Below are 24,809 nucleotides of genomic sequence, written 5' to 3'. Positions count from 1 at the left end.
CAAAATCGCCACCAATCTCTCCAATGCTGGTGGGCTATTCTTATCATGAGCATGATCCCAATTCTTGCTCTAGAGATAACGTGCCATCAGTTCTTGAAGCTCGGCGCAAAGACGAGAGGTACAAACAAGATATGAGTGTCAGTCAATTTAACCGAAGAAATATGAACATGCAGCAGGTAGCAGTACCACCCAAGCAGGTAAACGCTGGTGACAGTAATGTCACGCAATCAGGCTTAAGTTCATGGCAAGTTTACGATGCTCAAACAGCAGGCGGAAAATTCAACTCCCCTCTTTTGAGAGCAAAAAATCTTGGTTGTGCAAGCTCGACACAGCCGGTAGACGAAAGCGAATTCGCCAGGTGTAACATTGTGCCGGCAGTGCAAAATAATATGGTGAAGACTGCTGCTATTCAAGACGTAAACAACTGTGTGCAGAAGAAATTTGAAAGTTCAACGGCTTCTTGTTCAAGTTCGAACAGAGCTATCCAAATAAACACTACAGCATCCTCTCTCTCAGCAGAATCAACAAAATACAAAAACAATGCTGCAAGTTTGATCAAAAGTTCTTTTCCTGTGGGCTATGCTAAAACAGTAGGCATCTCCACGAACGCTAAAAACGATGTTTTACCCCCTTCGTATGGCATGTCTCCATTAAACAGTAACAGTGGTAATAGTTCTGTTGAAAGAAGCCAGTGTTTGATGGGTGAAAAGAACAAGCAACTAGCTCAAAATAAACCAGGCAAGGTACCAAGCCCAGAAAGTAGAGCCACACCATCAAAAAGCGACCATGCTAAAAGATTCAAGAGAAACGCAATCTCTGCTGAACCAAGTTCCATGCACGCTGCTACCGTAACTTCAAGCTCATTTCTTCGAGCTAATTATCCCAAATCGGTCAAGTATGTTGGCTTGCTTGTCTTTAATTAACACTTACTCTTGTATTGTAAATACTGTACATTCGTAGATTTCGCATCTATGCTGGAATAGCTTTGAAAAATACTCTTGAACAAATAGGTTTATCACATTGCAAGACGTACGTTTTTTCGTTCTTTCCTGTTATTTATGATCTTTAAAAACGCTCAAGAAAGGGGTCTTGTGTTTGGTTGGGTTTTGGTTTTGAATGTTTACCCTCGGACTGACAAAGCCTTGATAGGTTATTCCTGGTAGTTTCAGATACTTGTAAATGTAGAGGTTCTTGACGCAGGGCCGGTTACCGAGATTGGCAGAGTGAAGTTTTCCAATTGTTGAAGTGTTAGAGCATATAATTTTTAATAACCACTGTCCAAGTTGAACATCTTTCACGCAACTGAAAATTATCAAAACTTAGGCTTTTTCTATCAAAAAAGATTATTTAAACAACAAAAACAAACAGATACGAAATTCACAAAAGATACTAATAAACTAAAAACTATCAACTTGGTTTTAAGCGGAAATAAACCCAATAACAATTGTCTATATTCAGTCACTTCCTCTACCAAATACAATCAACATTAAGCCGTATTTTTATTGAGTAAGGTGCAATTACTGCTTTCAGAACGACCAACTTGATCAAGAAAGCAATCCTAGAAAATGATTTCATGCAGCACTTGGAAATATGTCAAATTGAGAAAATTATTGGATGCATGTACCCTGTGGAGTACAGCAGTGGAAGCTGTATCATAAAGGAGGGCGACATCGGATCGCTTGTCTACGTTTTAGAAGGTAAAAATCAACGAGCAGTCGAGCAGCCAACAAATGTGCAATCGATCTAGTTTGCTCCAGGCTAAACTAATCACTTGTGTTTATAAACGACTTGGCTGTCAGATTTACGCCTAAGTTGGTGATAAATTGTTGCACATTAGAAAAAACTTTACTGTTTTCTTCGGTCGTCGGACCACTCAGCAATTACATTTCAGTTTTACTGCCACGTCAGCAAATGATATTTGCATGCTCACTTTGGATTTGCTTGGTCATCGCTTGCCATACTGAATTTTCTGACTTGTGACATGCCAAGTTATGACTTGCTCGGTTGTAACTTGCTCAGTTTCATCATTTACCAACTTCAGCCACTTGCTCAAATGTTGCTAGCTCAGTTGTCGCTTGCTCAGTTGTGGCTTGCTCAGCTCAGTTTACGACTGCTGACTTCTAGGAGACTCGTTTGCTTCACTACTGTACCCATGTAGCCTAAAGCAAGTTGGCTAGTTCACACAAGTATGGTGCCTATGCAATGCATGGCGTTTTCATCAATGCAACAATGTTTGAGGTTTGATACACACATTACTTGTAGTAGTACGGTACTACTATATATACAATGGTGTTCATAATAATTTGTTTTGATCTTACTATTGCTGTTTATAACATTTGTCTTCATTTTACCATTGGTATCGCAACAAACGCTGCAAGAACAAGCTGCAAGACCATGTCTCATTCCCTTCAAAGTTTCTTTATAAAAGTAAATAGGCTACTTTGCAGATGTTTGATATGCATTTATACATTACTAGCAGGAGACTGTTTCTGTTTGTAGTACACTGTGTCCTATTTATTATAATATCTGTACTGTAGTTGAATCATGAAACAAACCTTGCGCAATGTCTCTTCAAATAAGAAACTCATAAAAACTTAATCATTTCTTTTCTTGTAAAACTGTGAATGCATTAATCTGCTCAATTTATCTACTCAATATTTTGTTGTGAAGAGGGAAAAGTGGCTGTACAGAAAACTGGATCCCATCTTTGTAGCATAAGCGAAGGGAAAGTATTTGGGGAATTGGCTATTCTATACAATTGTACAAGAACTGCAACAGTTAAAGGTGAATTTTATATCACTCATTCACAAGCTATTGCTAAGCTAAGCTACAGTTGGACGACCAAAGAGTAGGCTAACTGAAGGCTTCTGCGAAACGAGACGCAGGGGCGCCGGAACGATTTTTGAGTGGGGGGGCAAGATTACGAAAAAAAGGCACTTTTTTTCACTAAAAGGCAAATTTTTTGTCAAGTTTTGAGATAAGATATAGCGATAATGCTAATGTATCAGTTCACTATGTATTGAGTAATGATAGCATACAAGTGTCCAGTATACAAAGAAAAGCATCATGCTATGTTATAATGATGTAATTTACTGTCAAGCCTTAAAGCAGCCTGCGGCCATGGCCGCTAAGTAGTGCTTGAATGACCGCCGGTGCTACCTCCTCAATCGGCCAAGTTTGGCCGCCGGTCTCTTCTAACCAATTATTTAATTTCGCAATAGAATGATCGTGGAGTAACTGTCGAAAATAAAAACAGAGAGAGACTGTTCACCAGGCATTTGATAATAAAATTAATTTGCGTTCTTCTGGTGACTATTTACTAGGTTACCTCGTGATGTTAAAGATGATAACTAGCTTTTTTTCCGACGTTTCGTCAGTCAGCACGACTGACTTTATCAAGGTGGCTAAAACAGGTTAATACAACCTGTTCAGCAACGATGGCACAACACAAAAACATACTGATAAAATGAGTAAAGTAAAGCAGCAAGAATCAGAATTAAAACACGCAACAAGATACCTAGAGGTTAAACTAAATGCAGTAAATGCCTAAAACCAGTAGGCTACTTCCCGCAGCGTAAATTTATCTATCTATTGGGCCACTGTCAAGAAACGTTGAAAAGACATCAGACAAGACAGAAAGCAATGGGATTAGCAATAACAATGGTAGAGAAGACGCACTGAGAATGGAAAAGGTGAAGCTAAAGTTAAAGTAATTTGTTGTACACAGAGGGGAAATTCTGACCATCTTTTTGGTTAAGAGCATGTTGTGCCTTCTGGTTTATGTACCATTTTTCTGTGAACAATCTTTTTGTATAATCCTTTTCAGTTTTAAGAATGGTGGCGTTGGTCCAAGTAATTTTATGGTCTGAGTTTATAGAGTGTTTGCAAAGAGCGGAATGCTCTGGACGTTGAAATTTAATAGCTCTTTGGTGCTCGTTGATTCTAGATTTAAGATCACGTTTTGTCTGTCCAATGTAGATTAAATCACAGTCATGACACGGAACTTGGTAGATCAATCCAGAAACTATAGAAACAATCCAGAAACTATGGCATAGGAATCAAGGTTGCGATGAAACCCTATCTGACAATAGGTAAATACCTTCCCTCGGCTAAAGACCCCATGAAAGAAGGTGAAGTTTCTGGATTGATCTACCAAGTTCCGTGTCATGACTGTGATTTAATCTACATTGGACAGACAAAACGTGATCTTAAATCTAGAATCAACGAGCACCAAAGAGCTATTAAATTTCAACGTCCAGAGCATTCCGCTCTTTGCAAACACTCTATAAACTCAGACCATAAAATTACTTGGACCAACGCCACCATTCTTAAAACTGAAAAGGATTATACAAAAAGATTGTTCACAGAAAAATGGTACATAAACCAGAAGGCACAACATGCTCTTAACCAAAAAGATGGTCAGAATTTCCCCTCTGTGTACAACAAATTACTTTAACTTTAGCTTCACCTTTTCCATTCTCAGTGCGTCTTCTCTACCATTGTTATTGCTAATCCCATTGCTTTCTGTCTTGTCTGATGTCTTTTCAACGTTTCTTGACAGTGGCCCAATAGATAGATAAATTTACGCTGCGGGAAGTAGCCTACTGGTTTTAGGCATTTACTGCATTTAGTTTAACCTCTAGGTATCTTGTTGCGTGTTTTAATTCTGATTCTTGCTGCTTTACTTTACTCATTTTATCAGTATGTTTTTGTGTTGTGCCATCGTTGCTGAACAGGTTGTATTAACCTGTTTTAGCCACCTTGATAAAGTCAGTCGTGCTGACTGACGAAACGTCGGAAAAAAAGCTAGTTATCATCTTTAACATCACGAGGTAACCTAGTAAATAGTCACCAGAAGAACGCAAATTAATTTTATTGTCGAAAATATGTAGTATTAAAGAGTGACGCAAAATTAGGTCAGCGAGTCATAATCGCCACTGTTGCATTGTGCGGGGATATTTGTTATTGATTGAATATATCCATCTGCGATCACCAGCGCTGTAAGTCTTGTTTGTAATTCTCGACGTTTATTTTAACAAAGTCTTAATCCCAAGTGCTAATTTACATCGGCTGGCAAAATTGTCGTTTTTATGTTCATTCGATGTCGTCGGACATCGAATCGTTGTTAAAATGGAGAACTAGGTTGGTTGACATCCAAGGGGAAAACATTTTTTGATCATATTTTGCAAAAATTATGCTTCATTTAGTAATGTCCTTCACATCATTGAAATACTTATTTTATTACCTTGCCGTCATCGTCAACACATGTCGAACGTTGTTTTTCGTTGCTAAAAAGAATTCTAGGGGAGTGGCAAACTTCTTTAAAATCAGCCACATTGGAGACACTCGTGCGAGTGTCGTTAGATGGTCCCGCAGTACTGGATTACAATCCGGATAAAGCAGTTATTGCGTGGTGCAACGATTCTATTGTAGGACGTCGCCCAGGCCCAGACTTCAACAACGCTAAGTGATTATTTTTGCATTGTTGCAAGTTTAATTCTATTTACTTGTGCTATCGTTATTTTTATTTTGTATTTTGGCCTCCAAGCACACAGATTTGGCCGCCGAGAAGGAGCTCCCGAAAAAAAACGAGTTTTAAGGCCTGTACTGTGTGGCAAAATTTTGTGCCGGAAATATTATTTTGAGGCAAAAATGAAAGATTATTATTAGGCTAAAAGCGAATAGCAGAAATTGTTATATTGCAAAATATGCGGTTGCTTACATGACTTTAAAAGGGCACCATTGCCCCCCCTGACCCTCCATCTGCAAAAAAATTGAGGGCAGGGGGGGCATCCGGCGCCCCTGACGAGACGCCATAACTAAACTGGTTCCTTTGACCTCGTTTATAATATTGTAAGTGATGTTTGTTTTAGTAAAATGAAGATGAAATCTATTTTTTACATTAATAATATTGAGCTTACGTTTGGTTACTTTGTAATGTCAGGTATGAGCCTACGCCCGTAGTGTAGTCGACTACAGGTGAGGGTGACTGCTATAACTTCGTGATCTTTCACTGTTTCATTTCAAATATGTTTTGAATATATTGTTTCAAAGGCTTGTGATGTCATTCTAGAAAAGTATCTATTGGGCTACATGCTCAAGTTCTTTGTGGCGTAGTTATGAGCATTGTCGGAACTTGTGTCATAACAGCTTTCATAGAATCCACAAGAACAAAGCACACAGTAGGGAAAATGCGCGTTAAAAACGCGAAAAAACGACCTGTTTTAACCTGATGCTGCGAGTTCGCTGTGGTAACAGTTCCCTTGTCATGTGCTATAAACGAATGAGTTTGTCATAGCACTTGAGTAGGGAACAGTGTTCCGAAAGCTAGTGCAATTCGCTATTACCACAGCAAACTCGCAGCATCAAACTGAAACAGGTCGTCAATATCTACATTGTGAAGTAAGCAATGATGATGCTGCTAAAAGCGTAACTCAATCTTAGATACCGGTAGTTTACTCTACAGCAGGGACGTGCAGTCAGGGGAGGCAGGTGAGGCAGTGCCTCACCTGCCAACATCTGGCAAAGCAAGAGTTATATCAAAGAAATGGTTATCACAGAATAAATATTTTTTGTTGAAAAGTAGTAAATATTGCACGTTTTCAGGTGCTTTAATTTGTGTGAATTGCTGTAGTCGTGCCCCCTTTCCCGCAAATTTTACTTTTCTACACCCAAACTGTGCTTTAATTTTTTCTGTATGTGGCGATATTTCTATCGAGCGTTCATGTGGTTAAAATCGTTGAAATACGCAAGGAGAGGCAACGCCAGCTTTGCCTCACTTCAGATCAGAAAACTTCCATACACTGCACTATGCGTGCCTTTTTCTTTCGCAAAGTCGCCAGAAATTATCATGAACGATTTAGCTACGATTTGAGGCACGCCTCAAATGTGACGTCACAGCTATGAAACCTTTTTCGTCAAGCTGGAGTGCCCGCGAGCCTACGTGGTAACTGGTATGTGACTTCTTGCAGCGTAAAGGATTGTTTCTTATAAAATGTAAATAAAATGGAGGAAGATTTAGTATCAAATCTGAGAGATTTTTAAAAACTAAACTTTCAATCCAAAGTTGAAGTCATAAATAAAGGAAGACCTGTTCCAAATTTATAAGGTTTGCATCAGACGACTGAACAAAAAAAAAATAACTTGCAACTTTCAAAGAGATTGGTAGGCCTACTCAAAAAAGAAGTGGCTGTGTGGCTATGCTTTAAAAATTGCCTTTTCTGCTTTCTCGTCTCTTATTTTCAATATCTAGTGATAATGTTTGGAGTAAAGAAGGGTCTCTACAACAAAGTCACAGATGTTTTAGTCCAAAAGGATAGGCGCATGGATTTTATTTTTAATAAATGTGAAAGCATGCTGCTAATTTTTTTGATTAGTAAGTTATGACACCGTTTTTGTTGTTAAAAAATTTTATTGTAAAAGTGACTTGAAAAAAGTAGTGCCTCACCATCTAGGAACCTCACCGCACGTCACTGCTCTACAGTAAATACATGAAAACTGACTATGATCTGTGTTTAGCCATCACTCGTGTGCGTCTATGGGCAATAGACAGGCGTTGCTTTCAAGCTATCATGATGAGGACCTGCCTCATGAAGTGCAATGAGTACACGGAGTTTCTCAGAAGGTTGTTCAACATGAAATTGTGCATGCTTTTGAAGCTTAAATTTTGCTATAAAGAGATGATTTTTGAAACGTGGTCTAAAATAAACATAAATCATCTGAGTAAAACAGCCTATTGTGAGCCATAGCCCTGGCGCTTAACCAACTAAGCTACCGAGGTGGCTATCGATAATACCCTACAAGACAAGAATTAGACTAAACCTATTCGCTCGATAGAAGAAATGGGATACCATCTTCGTTGTACGTGGATGCCATTTTTCATCTTGGTATGCCTCTGTTCAAAGTTTCGATGAATACCACAAAGTGAAGCTGGTGCTTGTTGGTTATAATGGTTAACTCTTCTAGCTCGACTCTTCTTTTTGTTTGATTCAACATTTGCGGATGTTGAATCAATGCAACAGGCTGGTTTTGCTTGATGATAATTATTTTAATGAGAAACATTCAGATCTCGACAAGTACTCAAAAATTATTTTGTTGTTTTTTTTTAGCGTACCAACATTCGCAAAGCTAAATAAAGCAACCCTCAGAAGAATGGTAGATGTCATTGAAGAGGTAGGATGTTGCCCATCGATTTTTTTAAGCATCCGGATAAAAAAAAAACACAAAAAGCTTCTCTGTGTAGCAAAAAATATAAACTCAAGAGTCAAGATCATTATAAAGCGAAATAATGTGGTTTTTCAAACCCTTGTAGCTATCTCATTGTCAGAGCAAAGGTATTTTGTTTTGTAAAATTGCAGAATTTCGGCTTCGAGCAATTAATCTGTTCTTTAGGCCACGCTGTTTAGATTTAATCAGTAGATAAGAAATCTCGTTGCTTGTAGAAAACGTATCATCACGTTGTTATGACTCATCGTTGAATTATTGGTGCTGGGTTTTGCCTATCGAGACGGTAATTTCTTGTGCTTGCGTCAATTACGGGTTACAAGCATGACGGCACAACAGCTAGTACAAATGTAGTAGAACATCATTTTGATGATGGTTTTCTCTCCATGTGCTGTGTATTGACATTTTCAAATCAATAACAAATTGCCAAGTGCGTTTCTCATCGGCAATTATAATGCAGCCAAATCGTTTTTGAAAAGAAAAGTGTAGTTTTGATTCTCTAAAAATTCTGTAGCATATATCAATATTTAAAAATATTTCTAGTTTCAAAGTTGTAAATTGTCAATTTTCATGTTATTCAAGTTCTTCAGAAAATTGTAGGTAAACGCTTTAACCAACTTATCTTAAATCAACTTTTTAAGGTAATGGTCAGATAATTGCAGCTTCTTCAAATTAAACTGCCACACTCTTTCATTTGGGTTTCCACACTTGTTATAATATCTTCATAACTTATCAAATATTTTTCGTCATAAATTTTCTTAATTACGACTAGAAAAACTTGAATCTTTTTGTAATTGTTACAAAAGCACCGGCTCTAGGCTTATATTTTATTATGCTGAAGCTCTGGCACTAAATTTGAAAAGAGTCCTAATATCACTTGGTTTCTTAGAAAACGATTGAAAGTGGCCTGTATCACATTGACATAAACAACATAATAAACCAATTCTGGCGTTGTCTAAATTTGATTGTATTTTGCGATGACTAAAACAACATGTCGCTAAAAAAAAAATATTGTAAGTTTGAATTTCTCCAAGATAGGTTTTTCATTTTCGTGCTTTAAAAGTTTTTTTTTTTTTGTTTTTTTTAACTGTCGTATATCCAGCGATCTTTTAGTCTTCGAGATAGGAAGTTTTAAAGGTGTGATACAACCACTTGATATGTTTTAAAAACGTTTCTCTCAGTACTGACATTAGACTTATAACAATTTTTGCTATTTGCAACGAATTCACATCAATATTGGAACTGGCAAATTTAATCCACAACACTTTTCATTAGGCTGTCATTTATTACTACATGTGTGCTTCTCTCTGTTTTTGTTTTATTTTTTGCTATTTGTTTTTTGAGATTTGTGGCCGTGCTAACTACAGACATAGCCTATAGCCCACCACATAATTTACTATTCAGGCACAATTTAAACCTTTCGAGGTATTTACCACCTTTTCCCGTTCGTTGCCGTGCCTGTACGCCTATTTCGACTATTGTAGTTAGTAGTTTTTTTTCCTCCCTGACGTGTTAATAACAAAAAATAAAATGAATGAATGAATCTGATTTTTTTGTTAACTTTTTTAGTGCCACTACAAGACAGGCGAGCACATCATTCGTCAAGGTGCCATTGGTGACACTTTTCACATCATAAAAAAAGGAAATGTAAGTAAAGGACTTGTTCAAAGATAGTAATTAGTCGAATTGTACTTGTAACGAATTGGCAGTACTGCTCTAGAATATTAAAACGGCATTTCTTGAGTTTTGTTCACAATTGACACGATGGAATGCCATTGAACAACAAAAAAGCTGATTACAAATTAATTTAACAGCTCCAATACTCAAAACTTTAAGTTTGCAATGCTTTAAATCAGGGGTGTCTAAACTTTTTCCCAGGCGGGCCAAACTTGATAGTGCAAAGTGCCGCGGGCCAACAATCTCTGATAATTTTGTTTTGCGAGAAGATGCATTATATAATATATAGTAATATTATGCTATCTAATATCATTTTCACGCAACAAATCAATATTATTACTGCAGAATTAGGTATTTTGTTGCATTAGTTACGTATCGCGGGATATGATAAGTTAGGCTATAGCCTAAGTTGTTAGCTTTACCGTTATAAATTAATCTCCCAAAAGTTTTGTAAAAGAATGAAAATGACGTTTTTATTTCAATACCCAGGTCTGCAGTGACGATCGGTGAGGGAAAATAAGGAAAGCAGTGCTTACCTTAGCAAAAACTATGCAAAACATAATGACTGAATTCTAGGTTTAACTTATTATTTTTATCACGTCTATTTTAACTTGAAAATTACTGTATTCGTGCCTAGAATTACTCGTAACGCTTGTGAGTAGTCTAAGTCCTCACCAAACCGCATGTCTTGCCTATAAATGCCAATTGACGCAAACGCTTCTGTCAGAAACAACCACTGAGGCTCCAGGTAAGCAACTATCAAACTTGCTTTCCCAGATTCAAAAATGTCAAAAAACCCCTTCGCTTTAACCAATCCTCACCCGTTTTGCAAAACATCACCAGCTGCTTAGCCAATCAGATGTGTTATGGTTATGGTAGGTTAGTTGTGCTTTCCCAGTGACGTCAATGCGTACATTCGCTAGAGCGACTAGACTAACTCGTCAGAATGGTATCTCGTCACGGTAAACGCACAGCATCATAATGCCAAAAAGCTTGTTGCTGTTTTTTGATGTCTCCTTGCCATGTACTTTAGCCTACTGTACTAGCTTTCATAGTCCTGCCTTTGCCCTTTTTACAGCGTTGATATAACGTTACTTCGCCAATGAACGTTCAGGTGCGGATGCAATACTTAGTTTGTTAAGCTTTTATACGCAGGAGGCAAACTTATCCAGCTTTTTGTACAAATTGCTTGCGGTTGTAATGTTTAGGCCTAAGTGTTAGTTTTTGTAGTGTAGGCTTAAGCCTTAACTGAATATCTGAGAACGAACATTCATGACGAATTAAACATTTAGACAACTATTATTCCATGTCTAACACAGGATTTTGGTCCTGCAACGTTAAAATTAAGATTGTTCATGACTTCTAAACATTAAATGGATGTATGATCAGGACATAGGCGAAGCACAATTTGACAGATTTTTATTTTTGATTTGTTTTGGAAATGCTCTCAGAGCGCACCAAATTGGAAGTGTTTTTCATAAATTTCTGGGGGAGGCCCCCAGACCCCCCGCTAAAAAAAAAACGCAAGTTCAATTAATATGATTTCCAGTGACGTTCGGTGGCTTAAACCGTTGAGAAAGCAACTTGGAAATATGCTGCAGCAAGGTCGTAGGCACGAAGGGCGTAACCGTCGGGCGAAGCCCGAAGGCGTGCTACCGAAGGCAACACTTCCAGCGGGGGGTCTGGGAGGCCTCCCCCAGAAATTTTTGAAAAACTCTTCCAATTTGGTGCGCTCTGAGAGCATTTCCAAAACAAATCAAAAATAAAAATCTGTCAAATTGTGCTTCGCCTATGTCCTGATCATACATCCATTTAATGTTTAGAAGTCATGAACAATTTTAATTTTAACGTTGCAGGGCCAAAATCCTGTGTTAGACATGGAATAATAGTTGTCTAAATGTTTAATTCGTCATGAATGTTCATTCTCAGATATTCAGTTAGGCCTACACTACAAAAACTAACACTTAGGCCTAAACATTACAATCGCAAGCAATTTGTACAAAAAGCTGGATAAGTTTGCCTCCTGCGTATAAAAGCTTAACGAACTAAATATTGCATCCGCACCTGAACGTTCATTGGCGAAGTAACGTTATATCAACGCTGTAAAAAGGGCAAAGGCAGGACTATGAAAGTTAGTAGGCTAAAGTACATGGCAAGGAGACATCAAAAAACAGCAACAAGCTTTTTTCTGTGCTGTGTACCGTGACGAGAGACCATTGTGTGCGTATGACGAGTTTTCTAGCGGTTGTACGCATTGACGTCACTGGAAAAGCAACTCTAACTATAACACATCTGATTGGCTAAGCAGCTGGTGACGTTTTGCAAAACGAGTGAGGATTGGATAAAACGAAGGCGTTTTTTGACGTTTTTGGACCTGGGGAAAGCAACTTTGCAAGTTGCTTACCTGGAGCCTCAGTGGTTGTTTCTGACAGGAGCGTTTGCGTTAACTGGCATTTATAGGCAAGACATGCGGTTTGGTGAGGACTTAGACTACTCACAAGCGTTACGAGAAATTCTAGTCACGAACACAGTAATTTTCAAGTTAAAAATAGACGTGATAAAAATAATAAGAAGTTAAACCTAGAATTCAATCGTTATATTTTGCATAGTTTTCGCTCAGGTAAGCACTGCTTTCCTTGCTTTCCCTCACCGATCGTCACTGATGATTTCTGTGTATGTACGCCGTACGGGCTAAAAATAACATATTGTAAAGCAACAGGCGGATACATATGTTACAATACAATAAGGTATTGCGAGCCGGACTTTGGACACCCCTGCTTTAAATTATATATTTTTGAACATTAGAAAGTGTCGTGGTTCTATTTTTTTTATCTTTTGATTATTACCTTGAAGAGCGTGCTGTAGTTTAGGTGTTTTTTTTTGTCAAATAAAGTCATCATGTCGGTCTCATTGCATCTGTTTTGTCATTTCACGCTTGCATTCTAGTCCTCTCTCACTCAAGAAAAATTGCATGTTTGTTATGTGTTTGTTTGAATGAACTATTTAGCTATACATTTTTTTACAAAATGGAGCAAGATAAACAGTGATTTCTTCAATATCTTTTCACCTTGTTCTTTCTTTACCAACCAGGTTAAAGTAACCAAAAGAATAAATGGTTCGGAAGCAGCTGTTTTTATGCGAAAACTATCCAAAGGCGACTGGTTTGGTGAAAAGGCTCTGCAGGGGTAAGTAGGCCATATACCGCAACTACTTACTGGATATAGATCACTGTATGTCCTCGATAGCCTACGTTTGCACATAGACCACGACGACTGTGAATCTTATTTTTACAGTGAAGATCTCCGTACTGCCAATGTCCTTGCTGCCGACCCCAACGGTGTAAGCTGCCTCGTAATTGACAGACAGTGAGTGAACCAGCTTATAATATAATACTAATCGTGTTTTTATTTGCGCCCATTGCGATAACATACAGTACACTGCGATCACAGATGCGATACAACAGACGACAGGAAGCAGCGGAGTGACATATAGTCTTGGAGTCAGCTGCTCCCCTTACTTTGGCTTGCCATTAAGTGTCTTTGCCTAGACACAGCCGCGTGCTCTACAGCGGTGTCGAACCCACGTCCTTTCGAACGTCGCGCAGACGTTCTCACCACTCGGCTACGCAGCCGACATATCAGAGTAACAATTAATTAGCTGACTGTAGCGTTGACATGAGAGCCTTTTTTTATTTATTGTTAAAATTCAGTGTAATGTCTTGTATATTACGTGTATATTGCATTTATGAAACTCTGATTTAATTGATTTTCCTTCAGATCATTCAGTCAACTTATTGGAGACCTGGACCCTGTCAGGTATAAAGAATACGACGAAGCCTCATCAATAAGGTAGTTTACTTACGTACCTTAGTAAACTAAGGTAGTTTACTAAGGTAGTTCATATATCAGGTTGTTCTTGCACAAACTATTACGTTATTTCTGTTTCTTTTAGTGTAAAACTAAACTTGCAGAAGGTGTGGAATTAAACTGATAGAAAATTTTGAAACAAAAAATAGCATTGATTACAAAAAACTAATTTAAAACTGCATTTTTTAGTTTTTTAAAAGCACCCTTTTTACTATCGATCTTCCAGTTACATTCATTGTTAAAACAAATCCACATTTGGAAACCGATTTGAGTGATAATTGCATTTTTATTGATGGAAGGGTAATATATTTTTGAAAAGTTTTCCTTTAAATTTTAGTCTTCTTCATGCTTCGTTTGTTTTGTTATGCTTCGTTTGCTTTTCATGCTTTGTTTGTCACGCTTGGTGTGTTTTTCATGCAGGCGGACTGACGACACAACGTTCTATAAAAATCTGACTTTAGGAGACTTCTACGTAATTCAAACTTTGGGCATTGGAGGGTTTGGAAGAGTAGAACTGGTAAAAAGTCTATCGTGTGTTTACAAAGCGACACAGCATTGTCGTAATAAAGGTCTATGTGGTCATAATTGTAGCGGTTTTATGATTATTCTCTTGTCCTCTGTTTTGTCAAACTGTTGCAGATACAATCTCAATCATTTTTTCTCTGTATATAATTCCCCAGGAATGCTTTCCACGTAACATGAAAAAAGTTGCAAAATCTTGCAATATGAAATTCGCGGAAATAGCTCCATATTACATTGATGAGACCTAGTCGATCCAGTGGCGTACCGTGACTACTTTGACAGGGTGTTCAGTGACGGTAAAGCAACAGCGGGGGGTCTGGGGGGCCTCCCCCAGAAAATTTTAAAAATTAACATTGAGTTTGGTGCGTTCAGAGAGCATTTTCAGCACAAATTCTGAACATGAACAGAACTGACAAAAATAATGTTGTCGGAATGGAGAAGAATACAAAATAGATATTTATTTGACAGCGCATCGAATGAAAGACTTAATAATATCAAACATTAAGTTGCATTTCTAAAGTCACATACTTCAGTTCACTTTTTATTTCCGACCATCAAAACGAACAATATTAGTTGCCATAAGACAGCAGGAGTCTGAAAAAACGCGAAAGTTAAAGCGTGCTCGAGATGGAAATGATTTACTTCATGCAAGGATTAGGCACGGTCGCAACACCTTGAGAAATGTACAAGCGAATTAAAAACAAACAGGTGAAAGTTAAAACAAAAAACAATAGCAAAGCAACTCGATAATAAAAAAGAAAGTCGATTGCTATGTTGGTCGGCTGTACTTTTATCCGCCGTACTACCTAGTAAAAACGAAAATGCTTAACACCTCGACTACAGAAGAAAAATTCATCTATAGCATAATTCGATTCTTCTTGTTTGTGCAATAAATTTTTGAATTACATTGTCGTAGAAAGCTTGCTTTTGCTTCAGTTCTAGCAAAAGTTGTTTCCAACGCTGACCTCAAACTCTAATCCAACAAGCTAAAACTTGCTATTGCCTGAGATTCCCCCAATGACGCGCCAAGGTGTGCAGATCAGCGAGTGCACAGCCTGGCTGACCTAAAACCATTGCTGTTTTGGCTGCCTTGTGACGTCAGTTTTCTTAATTGTTTATTTTAAATAGCACTCGCCAAGCTGTCAGTGCACACCCAGCTTAAAGGTAATGACCGAAAAAAATTAAAGGCAATGACCTCAAACGTTGGAGTATTAAAATTAGAAGGGGACGATTTTTGCAATTGAAAAGAAAGCAATCAGCATGCAGCAAGATGTTAGAATATCATGAAACTAAAGAACATCGACAACCGATGGAAATTTTCTTTTTTTTTGGATTTCTTGGGGTGTGCAGTGCACAGTCTGCACACCTTGAACACCCTGAATATACGCCACTGAGTCGATTACTGCACTGATGAGACCTAGTCGATCACTGCACTGATGAGACCTAGTCATCACTGCACCGAAGAGACCCAGAAGGTTTAAACAGATATCCATTCTTTGGGTGTTCACTTTTTCGTAAATGATAAGCACATAGTGTATTTGTATCTAAAAAACAGAAAAGCTGTATAACTGACTTCGTTGAACCACACCCATGACTTTTTTAATATAAGAAAGATTAAAGTTTGCCGGAAACAGTTAACACCCAAAAAAATGGTCACGCTGCGCCACTGTGTTTTATCTGCAGCTGTTTTTCATTATCTCATTGTGTATTGTTATAGAGTTTTCAAAGGACTTTTCAAAACTTAGCAAAAGTTGCATAGTTGTGCCTGTGGTAATTTATTGATAGGTGGGACTAAAGAAGAACTCATCGAAAACGTACGCAATGAAAATTCTCAAAAAGAAGCATATTGTCGACACCAGACAGCAAGAGCACATAAAAAGCGAAAAGACGATAATGATGGAATGTTACAGCAATTTCATAGTCAAGTGAGTGATGAACCGCATGAAGCATTTGCTTAAAATGAATGTAATTTATTGTACTGTAGCCTGTTTTTTATGTGTAAATGCAGATAAAACAAACAATGTGTTAACAATGACACAAGAACAAAGACAATCAAAAGAAAGTTTAGCATCATTACATTGTAAACTGCTTGTTTACAAAGGTGGGCATCCATTACTTTGAAAGTAGGTCGCTTTCGCTACCTCTGCGATATGCCAAATAAACGTAGTGAGAATAAGTCGGGTAATGATGTGATGAGTAGAGCAAATAAAGTTAAATTTTTTTTAGTAACTTTTTTCGATGTGGCTTTAAGTAAGAGTTCTGGACACAAGGAGTAGGTTTCAAAATCTTAATTTGATAGGTTAATAAAAAGTCATTGAAAACCTGATGTAAAATTAAAATTGAGGTTGTCACTGAAAGACTTCAGCTGTTGAAAAGCGATAATAAGTAAAACCATAATAAAAACAGAGAGAGAATGTTCACCAGGCATTTGGTAATAAAATTAATTTGCGTTCTTCTGGTGACTATTTACTAGGTTACCTCGTGATGTTCAAGATGATAACTAGCTTTTGTATTTCCGACGTTTCGTCAGTCAGCACGACTGACTTTATCAAGGTGGCTAAAACAGGTTAACACAACCTGTTCAGCAACGATGGCACAACACAAAAACATACTGATAAAATGAATAGAGTAAAGCAGCAAGAATCAGAATTAAAACACGCCACAAGATACCTAGAGGTTAAACTAAATGCGGTGAATGCCTAAAACCAGTAGGCTACTTTCCAACAGCGTAAATTTATCTATCTATTGGGCCACTGTCAAGAAACGTTGAAAAGACATGATTAGTCTTTTCAACGTTTCTTGACAGTGGCCCAATAGATAGATAAATTTACGCTGTTGGAAAGTAGCCTACTGGTTTTAGGCATTCCCCGCATTTAGTTTAACCTCTAGGTATCTTGTGGCGTGTTTTAATTCTGATTCTTGCTGCTTTACTCTATTCATTTTATCAGTATGTTTTTGTGTTGTGCCATCGTTGCTGAACAGGTTGTGTTAACCTGTTTTAGCCACCTTGATAAAGTCAGTCGTGCTGACTGACGAAACGTCGGAAATACAAAAGCTAGTTATCATCTTGAACATCACGAGGTAACCTAGTAAATAGTCACCAGAAGAACGCAAATTAATTTTAAAACCATAATGTTGTTGTGCTTTTTTACCAGCAGCTGGATAAAAAAAAATCCAGAGATGCAACCGTTTTGCAAAGAAAACGTCAAGCTTGTTCGGCTCAACATATTTGTGAGAGTTTTAGGTTATAAACTTAAACAAGAACCGGTTGAGATCAAAACTGAGCGACTCTCGCATGAGTGATACTTTATGCTTGTCTACCTTTAACTTCGAACCAACTTTGACCTGGGTATTGAAATCAAGACATCACTTTCATTCTTTACATCAATGTAGCTGTATTATGCAAAATTTTGGATGCTTTAATTTATAATGGATAGCTGATAACATAACTTATCACATCCCGTGATATGTAATTTATATAACAAAATACCTAATTTTGCATATTGCTTTCTTGTGTGAAAATGATATTAAATAACACCATATTACTATGTAAAGCACCATTTTTTGAGCAAATGAAGATAATCAGAAATTGTTGGCCCGTGGGAACTTTTGTATTATCAAATTTGGGCCGCCTGGAGAAAAGTTTGGACACCCCTAGTTTAGGCTCTACGTTTTGTTCTGAGCCGACACAGGAGATTGTAGGCCTATTTATGGAATAATAGTGAAAACAAATTTATACAAAAATAAAAGTTAAAACATAGGTAATTGCCAAGTATGGCAACTTTATAGCACAATATGTTAACATGTGTAAAATATTTTTATAGTAAAATATATAAACATTCTTTGTTAGAATCAAAATACTACACCAACAAATGTAATGAAATACAAACAAAAATATTCTATTTGAGTCAAATTGCAAGCTGCTGAGAGTTACAGGAAAACTGCCTTGTTGCCAAGTTTTTCAGTCAGTAAGTTCATTAAGCCTCGTTCCTGCAATGAACAAATTAGTTACTTACGGAACAGAATGCCTTAGGCATATTAAAACACGATATATATCGCCAATCTAAGTTGCTTATCTTTAAGTGGACTCAAAACAAGATTTTTACCAAGAAATAATACGAATATCTTGCAGTCGTTCTAAGTTCGTAAGCTTTACAAATTACAATGATCATTGTAGGCGTATATTATGAAGTCATTGCTTGGAAAATCAAGCTTTAATATTTTTTAAATCGCTTGGCCATGTGCTTCGCAGAATGCACAAGACGTTTAAAGACAACAAGTACATTTATATGCTTATGGAATGCTGTTTGGGAGGGGAACTGTGGACGCTGCTTCGAGATAGGTAAGTTATTACATGAGTAGGTTTTTGAACATGAAAAAACGGGCCTAACTTTTGAAACTTGCAAGAAATATGATCCGTCTGCAATAAAATAATAGAAAAACGAAAACATTGTAAAATGTACAGTAGATTACGTTTTATGCTAACATAGCGTGTAATCTGAAAATTGAATGAGGCTGCAGTGCTACAACGGGTCACAATCAAAGTGTAGACCATCAGATACAACATCAAAAAGCTTGATAGATGACACACTAAATTGGCACGGATGCATAGACTGTTGTGTCAATTTCAATAAATTCATCTAGTTAAGACTTCATATTCATCTTCATTCATATGAAATAACCTTAATTGTTCGATAATCTCTAAAGTACAGTAATGATAAAATAAAGTTATTTTCTTTCACTCGCAGGCGTTGTTTTGATGAAGCCGCTGCCACATTTTATACGGCTTGCGTAGTAGAAGCCTTTCTATTCATGCATTCAAGAGGAATAATTTATAGGGACTTAAAACCGGAAAATCTGCTTCTGGACCAAAGGGGTTACGTAAAGTTGGTATGCACGCAATTCAATCATAAATGTTCACAACGCATGTCATGATATCTTAAATATCTATGTATTAAAAATACGTGCTAGTATGCTCACTTAGACTGCTGCAAACATATTTTAACATACTGTATGTAAAGTAACTCGTAATTTCGAGATTATTTACAACAAAGTTTATGTTGATTATAATATTAAATTATAATGTTAAATTATAAAGTACATGTTACTGTACATGCTAATAGAAACAAGCAATATCATGATGGAAAAGGTAACGTTGTCAGCCATGCGTCTAATCATTGTCAAACATCTAAGTATAGCTTATTATGAGTGGCTTTGATAGGCCCATTCCATCGTAACTGCATTAACTTACAATAAAAGCATAAAATATCACATGTTGGAGTACAGGAGTACAGGTACAGTAGCTACAGGTATATGACTTTTTTTGTTTCGCAATATTTCTTTTTGTTGTTACTTGAAGTTGTTTTTGTTATTCCAGGTAGATTTTGGGTTTGCTAAACGCATTGGATTTAGTAGGAAAACATGGACGTTCTGTGGCACTCCTGAATACGTGGCACCTGAAATCATCTTGAACAAAGGACATGACTTATCTGCGGATTATTGGTCTCTGGGCATCCTAGTATTTGAACTTTTAACAGGAAGGCACGTAAATAATTAATGTGTTGGCATTGGTACGTCTAAGGCAGCAGTTCTTAACCTTTTGCTTTTTCAGCACCACCTTGAAATGACCAACCAGTTCTCGCACCCCCTTCTAAGATTGGCTCAAAAGTAATAGTCGCCTACAGTTCAAAATTTTTGTTGAAACCTGGTAAAACAATTTCGCTTCTTACGCCATATTATAGCAAACCTTGATAATTCAGCATCCCGTACCACCTAGGCACAGGTCTCGCACCCCTTACTGGTGCCTGCAACCCTGGTTAAGAACCCCTGGTCTAAGGGAAGCACTTAGTCACAGAGCCGTTGAGAGGATAAGTTGAACTCGATTCCAATGATATTCCCAGGCCCCTAAATCAAGACGTACTTAAGGCAAAATATTAGTAAAATCGTCGAGAAAAAAGGTAGTTTTCAATTTCACCCAAACTCAAGAGTTGTCTCCAAAATCAACAGGACTTGATACAAATGCATTATAAAAAACAATACAGGGGCTATACAGCATTTTCTTCTACAACTTTCCAGGTTCCTTGGAAAAGCGCCCGGCCCCTAAAGTTATCCTGGGCCTTGGTCTAAAAGTAGCCTACCTTATGGACATGCCGCCTACGCCATACTGCTTAGTCACATGTCCAACCAAATCTATAAAAAGTACATTACTTTGCGAGTAAAGAATGTAAGATTGTTAGAACTGTTTGGAAGGTGTACGCTCAACAACTTCTTCAATTGCACCTCAACTCTTTTTCCGTTTTTTTTTTTTTTTTTACAATGCTTATTTCAAAAAAAACTAACCGGGATGCCCAGTCAAATGTTTTTATCGGATTCTGGGTTTCTGAGATCCCAGTTCCACTTGAAAATCCGCTTGTGACAATTTAGGATTTTTGTTTCTCCATTGCTTAACCTACAGTATGAATTAAACAGGGTAGAATCTACTTAAAAGACGTTCGTAAGACCCAGAAAAAAACTTTTCAGATTCAAAAGTTTAAAATTTGCTGTTTCATTTCAGCCCTCCGTTTTGTGGTACGGATCCAATGAAGACGTACAACCAAATTCTCAAAGGCATCGACATTATTGTTTTTCCCAAGAAAATTTCCAAAAATGGACAAAGTTTGATCAGAAAACTTTGCCGGTTTGAATGATGCTTGTCATAACAATTCTTCATAAACTTGTTTAGTTTTACAGACAACCATTGATTTGAGTTCACTTAACGCTTTTTAAACTTAAAGCAAATATTATTTCACATCGCACTATTTTAAAGGGGTATTAAAGGAAAAACCTGACTTGGCGATTTTCCACGTTCTTTGTGTTTAACATGCTACCATAAAACGATTTTCAATAAAATTTTGCCCCATTGCGGTCTGACCACCATTGTGCGCGTGCTTTTGTCAGAGCTTTCAAAACGAAATTGGCCTGAGCAACGAAGCGTGCGACTGTAAAGAACGTCATAAAGTCTACGTCATAAAGTCTAGCAATCAACCGATCACGCAATAATTGTTACTGCGGGCGATTTGACTGTAGGCTATGTATGTATTTACATCAAAACAGCACATTTTAACATCAAAACAGCAGACAGTTTGCTCAAAACATCAGATTGGTAACGTGGTTTTTGTTATTGCTGGACTTTATGACGTATTCTTGAGCTGTGTTTGCACGTTTTGGTCATTTTGAAAAAAATGAAAATAAATGAAACACTGGACTTTGGGCCTTGCCAGCGCCATTGAAAACAAATTTTTTTGGGTAATTGTTTTTGAAATGTATTCTTGAATGTTCAGTTTACTCATTTTAATGCTTAATTCCGGTTTGAAATTTTCCTTTAGTATGCCTTTAAGCGTAGGCCTACGTCTGTCATTGGAAATAACTAATGCGGAGATTTCTGAGTAATTTGATGCATTGGTGATGTTTGGTTACAACTGCTTGTAGCCACAAACAATTGAAGTTTTGAGTTAGGCCTACATGTCGGCTGTGTAGCCGAGTGGTGAGAACGTCTGCGCGACGTTCGACTCCACTCCACAGAGCACGCGGCTGTGTCTCTGCAAAGACACTTTAATGGCAAGCCAAAATAAGGGAGCAGCTGACTCGAAGAATATATGTCACTTCGCTGCTTCCTGTCGTCTGTTGTATCGCATCTGTGATCGCACTGTACTGTATGTTATCGTAATGGCCGCAGATTAAAACACGGTGATAATTATTATACTATTTGGTCTAGAAATCACTACATTTGTCATGTTTCAGGGACAATCCATTAGAACGACTAGGTAACCAAAGGTATGGGATAAGAGACATCCAAAAGCACAAATGGTTCAACGATTTTGATTGGGAAGGATTACGAAACCAATCGATGACTCCACCAATAATGCCAAAGGTAAGGGAAACCCCGAGGCCCGAATACCAATTTAACTTTGGAAACCCTGAGTAGGCCTACTACTTTCAAAACATCACCAACTTTGTGATATGATGATCATCTATTTCAAAAGTACTGTAGTCTTTATAAAAGAAGTTCAACATTGCAAAAATATCTATTAAAACAATATTTATACGTTGTAGCCTGCTTTATATGACTAGGGCTATGTTACTAACTCACCATAACTCTAACACTTAAAAGGTTTAGAGAAAAAGTTAAAAATTGCCTGCAAACTTTGGCGTTAACAAAGAACAGCAAAGTTTTTACTGGTGTTTTTATAACCTTTTTTCTAAAACGTCAAGTGTAGCCTAAACATTATGACAAACATGATGTTCTCTTGTTTAGATAACTGGACCTTCAGATTCATCCAATTTCGATAATTTTCCTAAAGATAAGGAAGAACCTCCTCCAGATGATCTCACTGGATGGGATGTGGATTTTTGATTGTTCCACAACACCTCAAAAGTTGTTGTAGTTAAATCTCAAAGAAGTCAAGAAGACAAGAAAGTGTGTTGGAGAATGGAAGTAGTCTAAAGCTGGAGACTAATTACGCTTTTGTCTGTAGGCAATTGAAAAAATATATCACACCAAACTGTCAATAACAACCGGAGATGCAGCACACAACGTGTAAATGGTTGCGTAAAATGCATGTGCGGTAGCCTGCCAGGGGCGGATTCAGCGTGTAGCTTTAGGGCGAGTGATTTCAACCAAACACTATGACGTGTAGGTCCACTTTAATCCGACCTTGCCAATGTCATTCAAATAAAGTTATTTTTCTGTGTTTTACATTGGAGAACACCCCAACTGCCCTCCTTTTGGATTCGCCACTGTAGCCTACTGATAGATAAAGTGACTACTGACTTGTACATGAAGAAATAACTGTTTCCAAATTGCAAACTTAGTTGTACTAATCAAATTGTTATGAATCGCTCAAGTGTCTATAGGTGAAAAACAAAATCACTCAAGCCAAGCATCTTTCAATTTACCCATTGACCACTTAAGTATGTTCTACAATGACATAACTACAGCTTTAGTCCATGGATGCAACTGGAGAAAAATGATCAAATGGCCACGTTTTAGATGCAACTGCAAGACTTTGCAGCAAAATACAAGCAATTCATGAGACAACCTGTGTTGATGTTTTTCTTGCCAAAACGATTTTGTCTTCTGCTTTCTGTCAACTATGTCTCGTTTTTATGTTTGTAACAGTTTCATTAAATCGGGTTTCAACCGAATCGTCAGCTGTACATGTAAATAAATAAATATGAATTGTGTATTGTTCTAATGAACGTTCATTTAGGCACATAGCTAACTTTTTTTCTGACAGTAGTTAACAGTTTTTCTAACTGTAGTCTGTAGATTAGATTTCTTTTTGAAATTTTGTTTCATAGAAATACTGCCAAGTGCTACAGTATCGTTGTCAATATGAATTGTGTCTTATAACTTACATTGAGCAGTTGGTTGTTAAGTTTTGTGAATTTAATTAAACATTTTTATGAAGGAATTCTTTGTTTGAGTAATCAGTTGTAAAAATAAACTTCAAAGAACTGTTACTGAAGTGCGCCACTTATTGGCTAATACGTACTGATTTTCTTTACTCAAGGTGGCATTCTGATGAGCTACATTGTCTCTGCTGTAGTTAATAATTTCTGAGATTGTTTATGACAATAATGCAAGATAAAGTACCAGTGAGAATATACGAAGCAAGAGCGTATTAATGAAATACAGAAAAATTCACACTTACGTTTGTTTAATAAAGAAAACTCTGCAATTCTACTGTAGGGCTACGGGGTTTTAAAAGGTTGCAGCGTGATTATATCGATTTTTCTGTTCACTAATTTACTTTTTAATGTTTGGTTTGGTCGGCGCAATAAAAGAAGGGGTCGATATGGAACTGGGCAAAACATGGTGGATGAGGATAGATTTTTGAGGGATCGTGAGTTGTGAGAAAAGATGATTTATGGAGTCACAAAGAGCCGGAATTTACTGAGTGGATGAAAGGAGAATTTATTCCAGAGCACTATTTGAAGATCATGTTCGCTTAATAATGCAATAATTGCGCTTGTATTTGAAGGCTGTTTTTTGCAAAATTCTTCTGATGAAGTCGTAAGAAAAAAATTACTGTCATATACTATATAGTGCAATATTAATATTAAACATAAATTTGAGAATACTGTTCTTTATCCTTTATTACAAGGTTACATAGAGAAGAAACTCGAAAACAGCTTCTTGGCATTCGCATTTAGATTCAATCTTGTGATGAGACCTAACAAGTTAAAGCAGTTTTTTGAATAGATAAGCGATAATCAAGCCTGTTGTTGAAGTAAAATATAATGATGCTGCATTGTCAAAAAGTAAGGTCCAAACAGTAGGCTACGGTACTGTGTTTCATATGAACAATAAATCGTATTAATCAACATTTAATGCACAAAAATGAAGGAATTTTCAAGACACGAAAAACATTTTACGTGAAGTGTCAGCTTACAGTTTCAAACACAGTTCATCAAACCACGATCCAGAAATTGCCCAATTCTTACTAATAGAAACAAACCTAAAGTTGGAAATTTTTGGGA

At 37.2% G+C, this 24,809-nt stretch overlaps 1 protein-coding gene across 1 annotated transcript; it reads left to right on the top strand.

The window, feature by feature from the left end:
- Nucleotides 1–427: 427 nt before the first annotated feature.
- LOC145767464 (cGMP-dependent protein kinase 1-like) lies at nucleotides 428–24,168 on the top strand. Its single transcript, XM_082579289.1, has 17 exons — nucleotides 428–895; nucleotides 1,531–1,697; nucleotides 2,671–2,784; nucleotides 7,519–7,624; nucleotides 8,109–8,172; nucleotides 9,793–9,870; nucleotides 12,991–13,085; nucleotides 13,194–13,265; nucleotides 13,677–13,748; nucleotides 14,187–14,283; nucleotides 16,074–16,213; nucleotides 18,541–18,630; nucleotides 19,037–19,178; nucleotides 19,666–19,829; nucleotides 20,842–20,964; nucleotides 22,068–22,197; nucleotides 22,582–24,168. Exons 1-17 carry the CDS (start codon nucleotides 642–644, stop codon nucleotides 22,678–22,680), a joined length of 2,007 nt encoding a protein of 668 aa, XP_082435415.1. The 5' UTR covers nucleotides 428–641; the 3' UTR covers nucleotides 22,681–24,168.
- The last annotated feature ends 641 nt before the right edge of the window (nucleotides 24,169–24,809 follow it).

The sequence above is a fragment of the Aplidium turbinatum genome, chromosome 3 (genome assembly GCF_918807975.1).
Source record: "Aplidium turbinatum chromosome 3, kaAplTurb1.1, whole genome shotgun sequence".
NCBI lineage: Eukaryota > Metazoa > Chordata > Ascidiacea > Aplousobranchia > Polyclinidae > Aplidium > Aplidium turbinatum.
The sequence above is the reverse complement of the archived record's forward strand: the minus strand, read 5'-3'. Positions and strand labels throughout refer to the sequence as shown.

Coding starts and splice junctions, on each gene's coding strand:
- LOC145767464 (XM_082579289.1), top strand. CDS start 642: ATGTCTCCATTAAACAGTAACAGTGGTAATAGTTCTGTTGAAAGAAGC. Junction 7,625..8,108: donor TACACGGAGTTTCTCAGAAG/GTTGTTCAACAT, acceptor GTTTTTTTTTAG/CGTACCAACATTCGCAAAGC. Junction 13,749..14,186: donor GACGAAGCCTCATCAATAAG/GTAGTTTACTTA, acceptor TTTTTCATGCAG/GCGGACTGACGACACAACGT.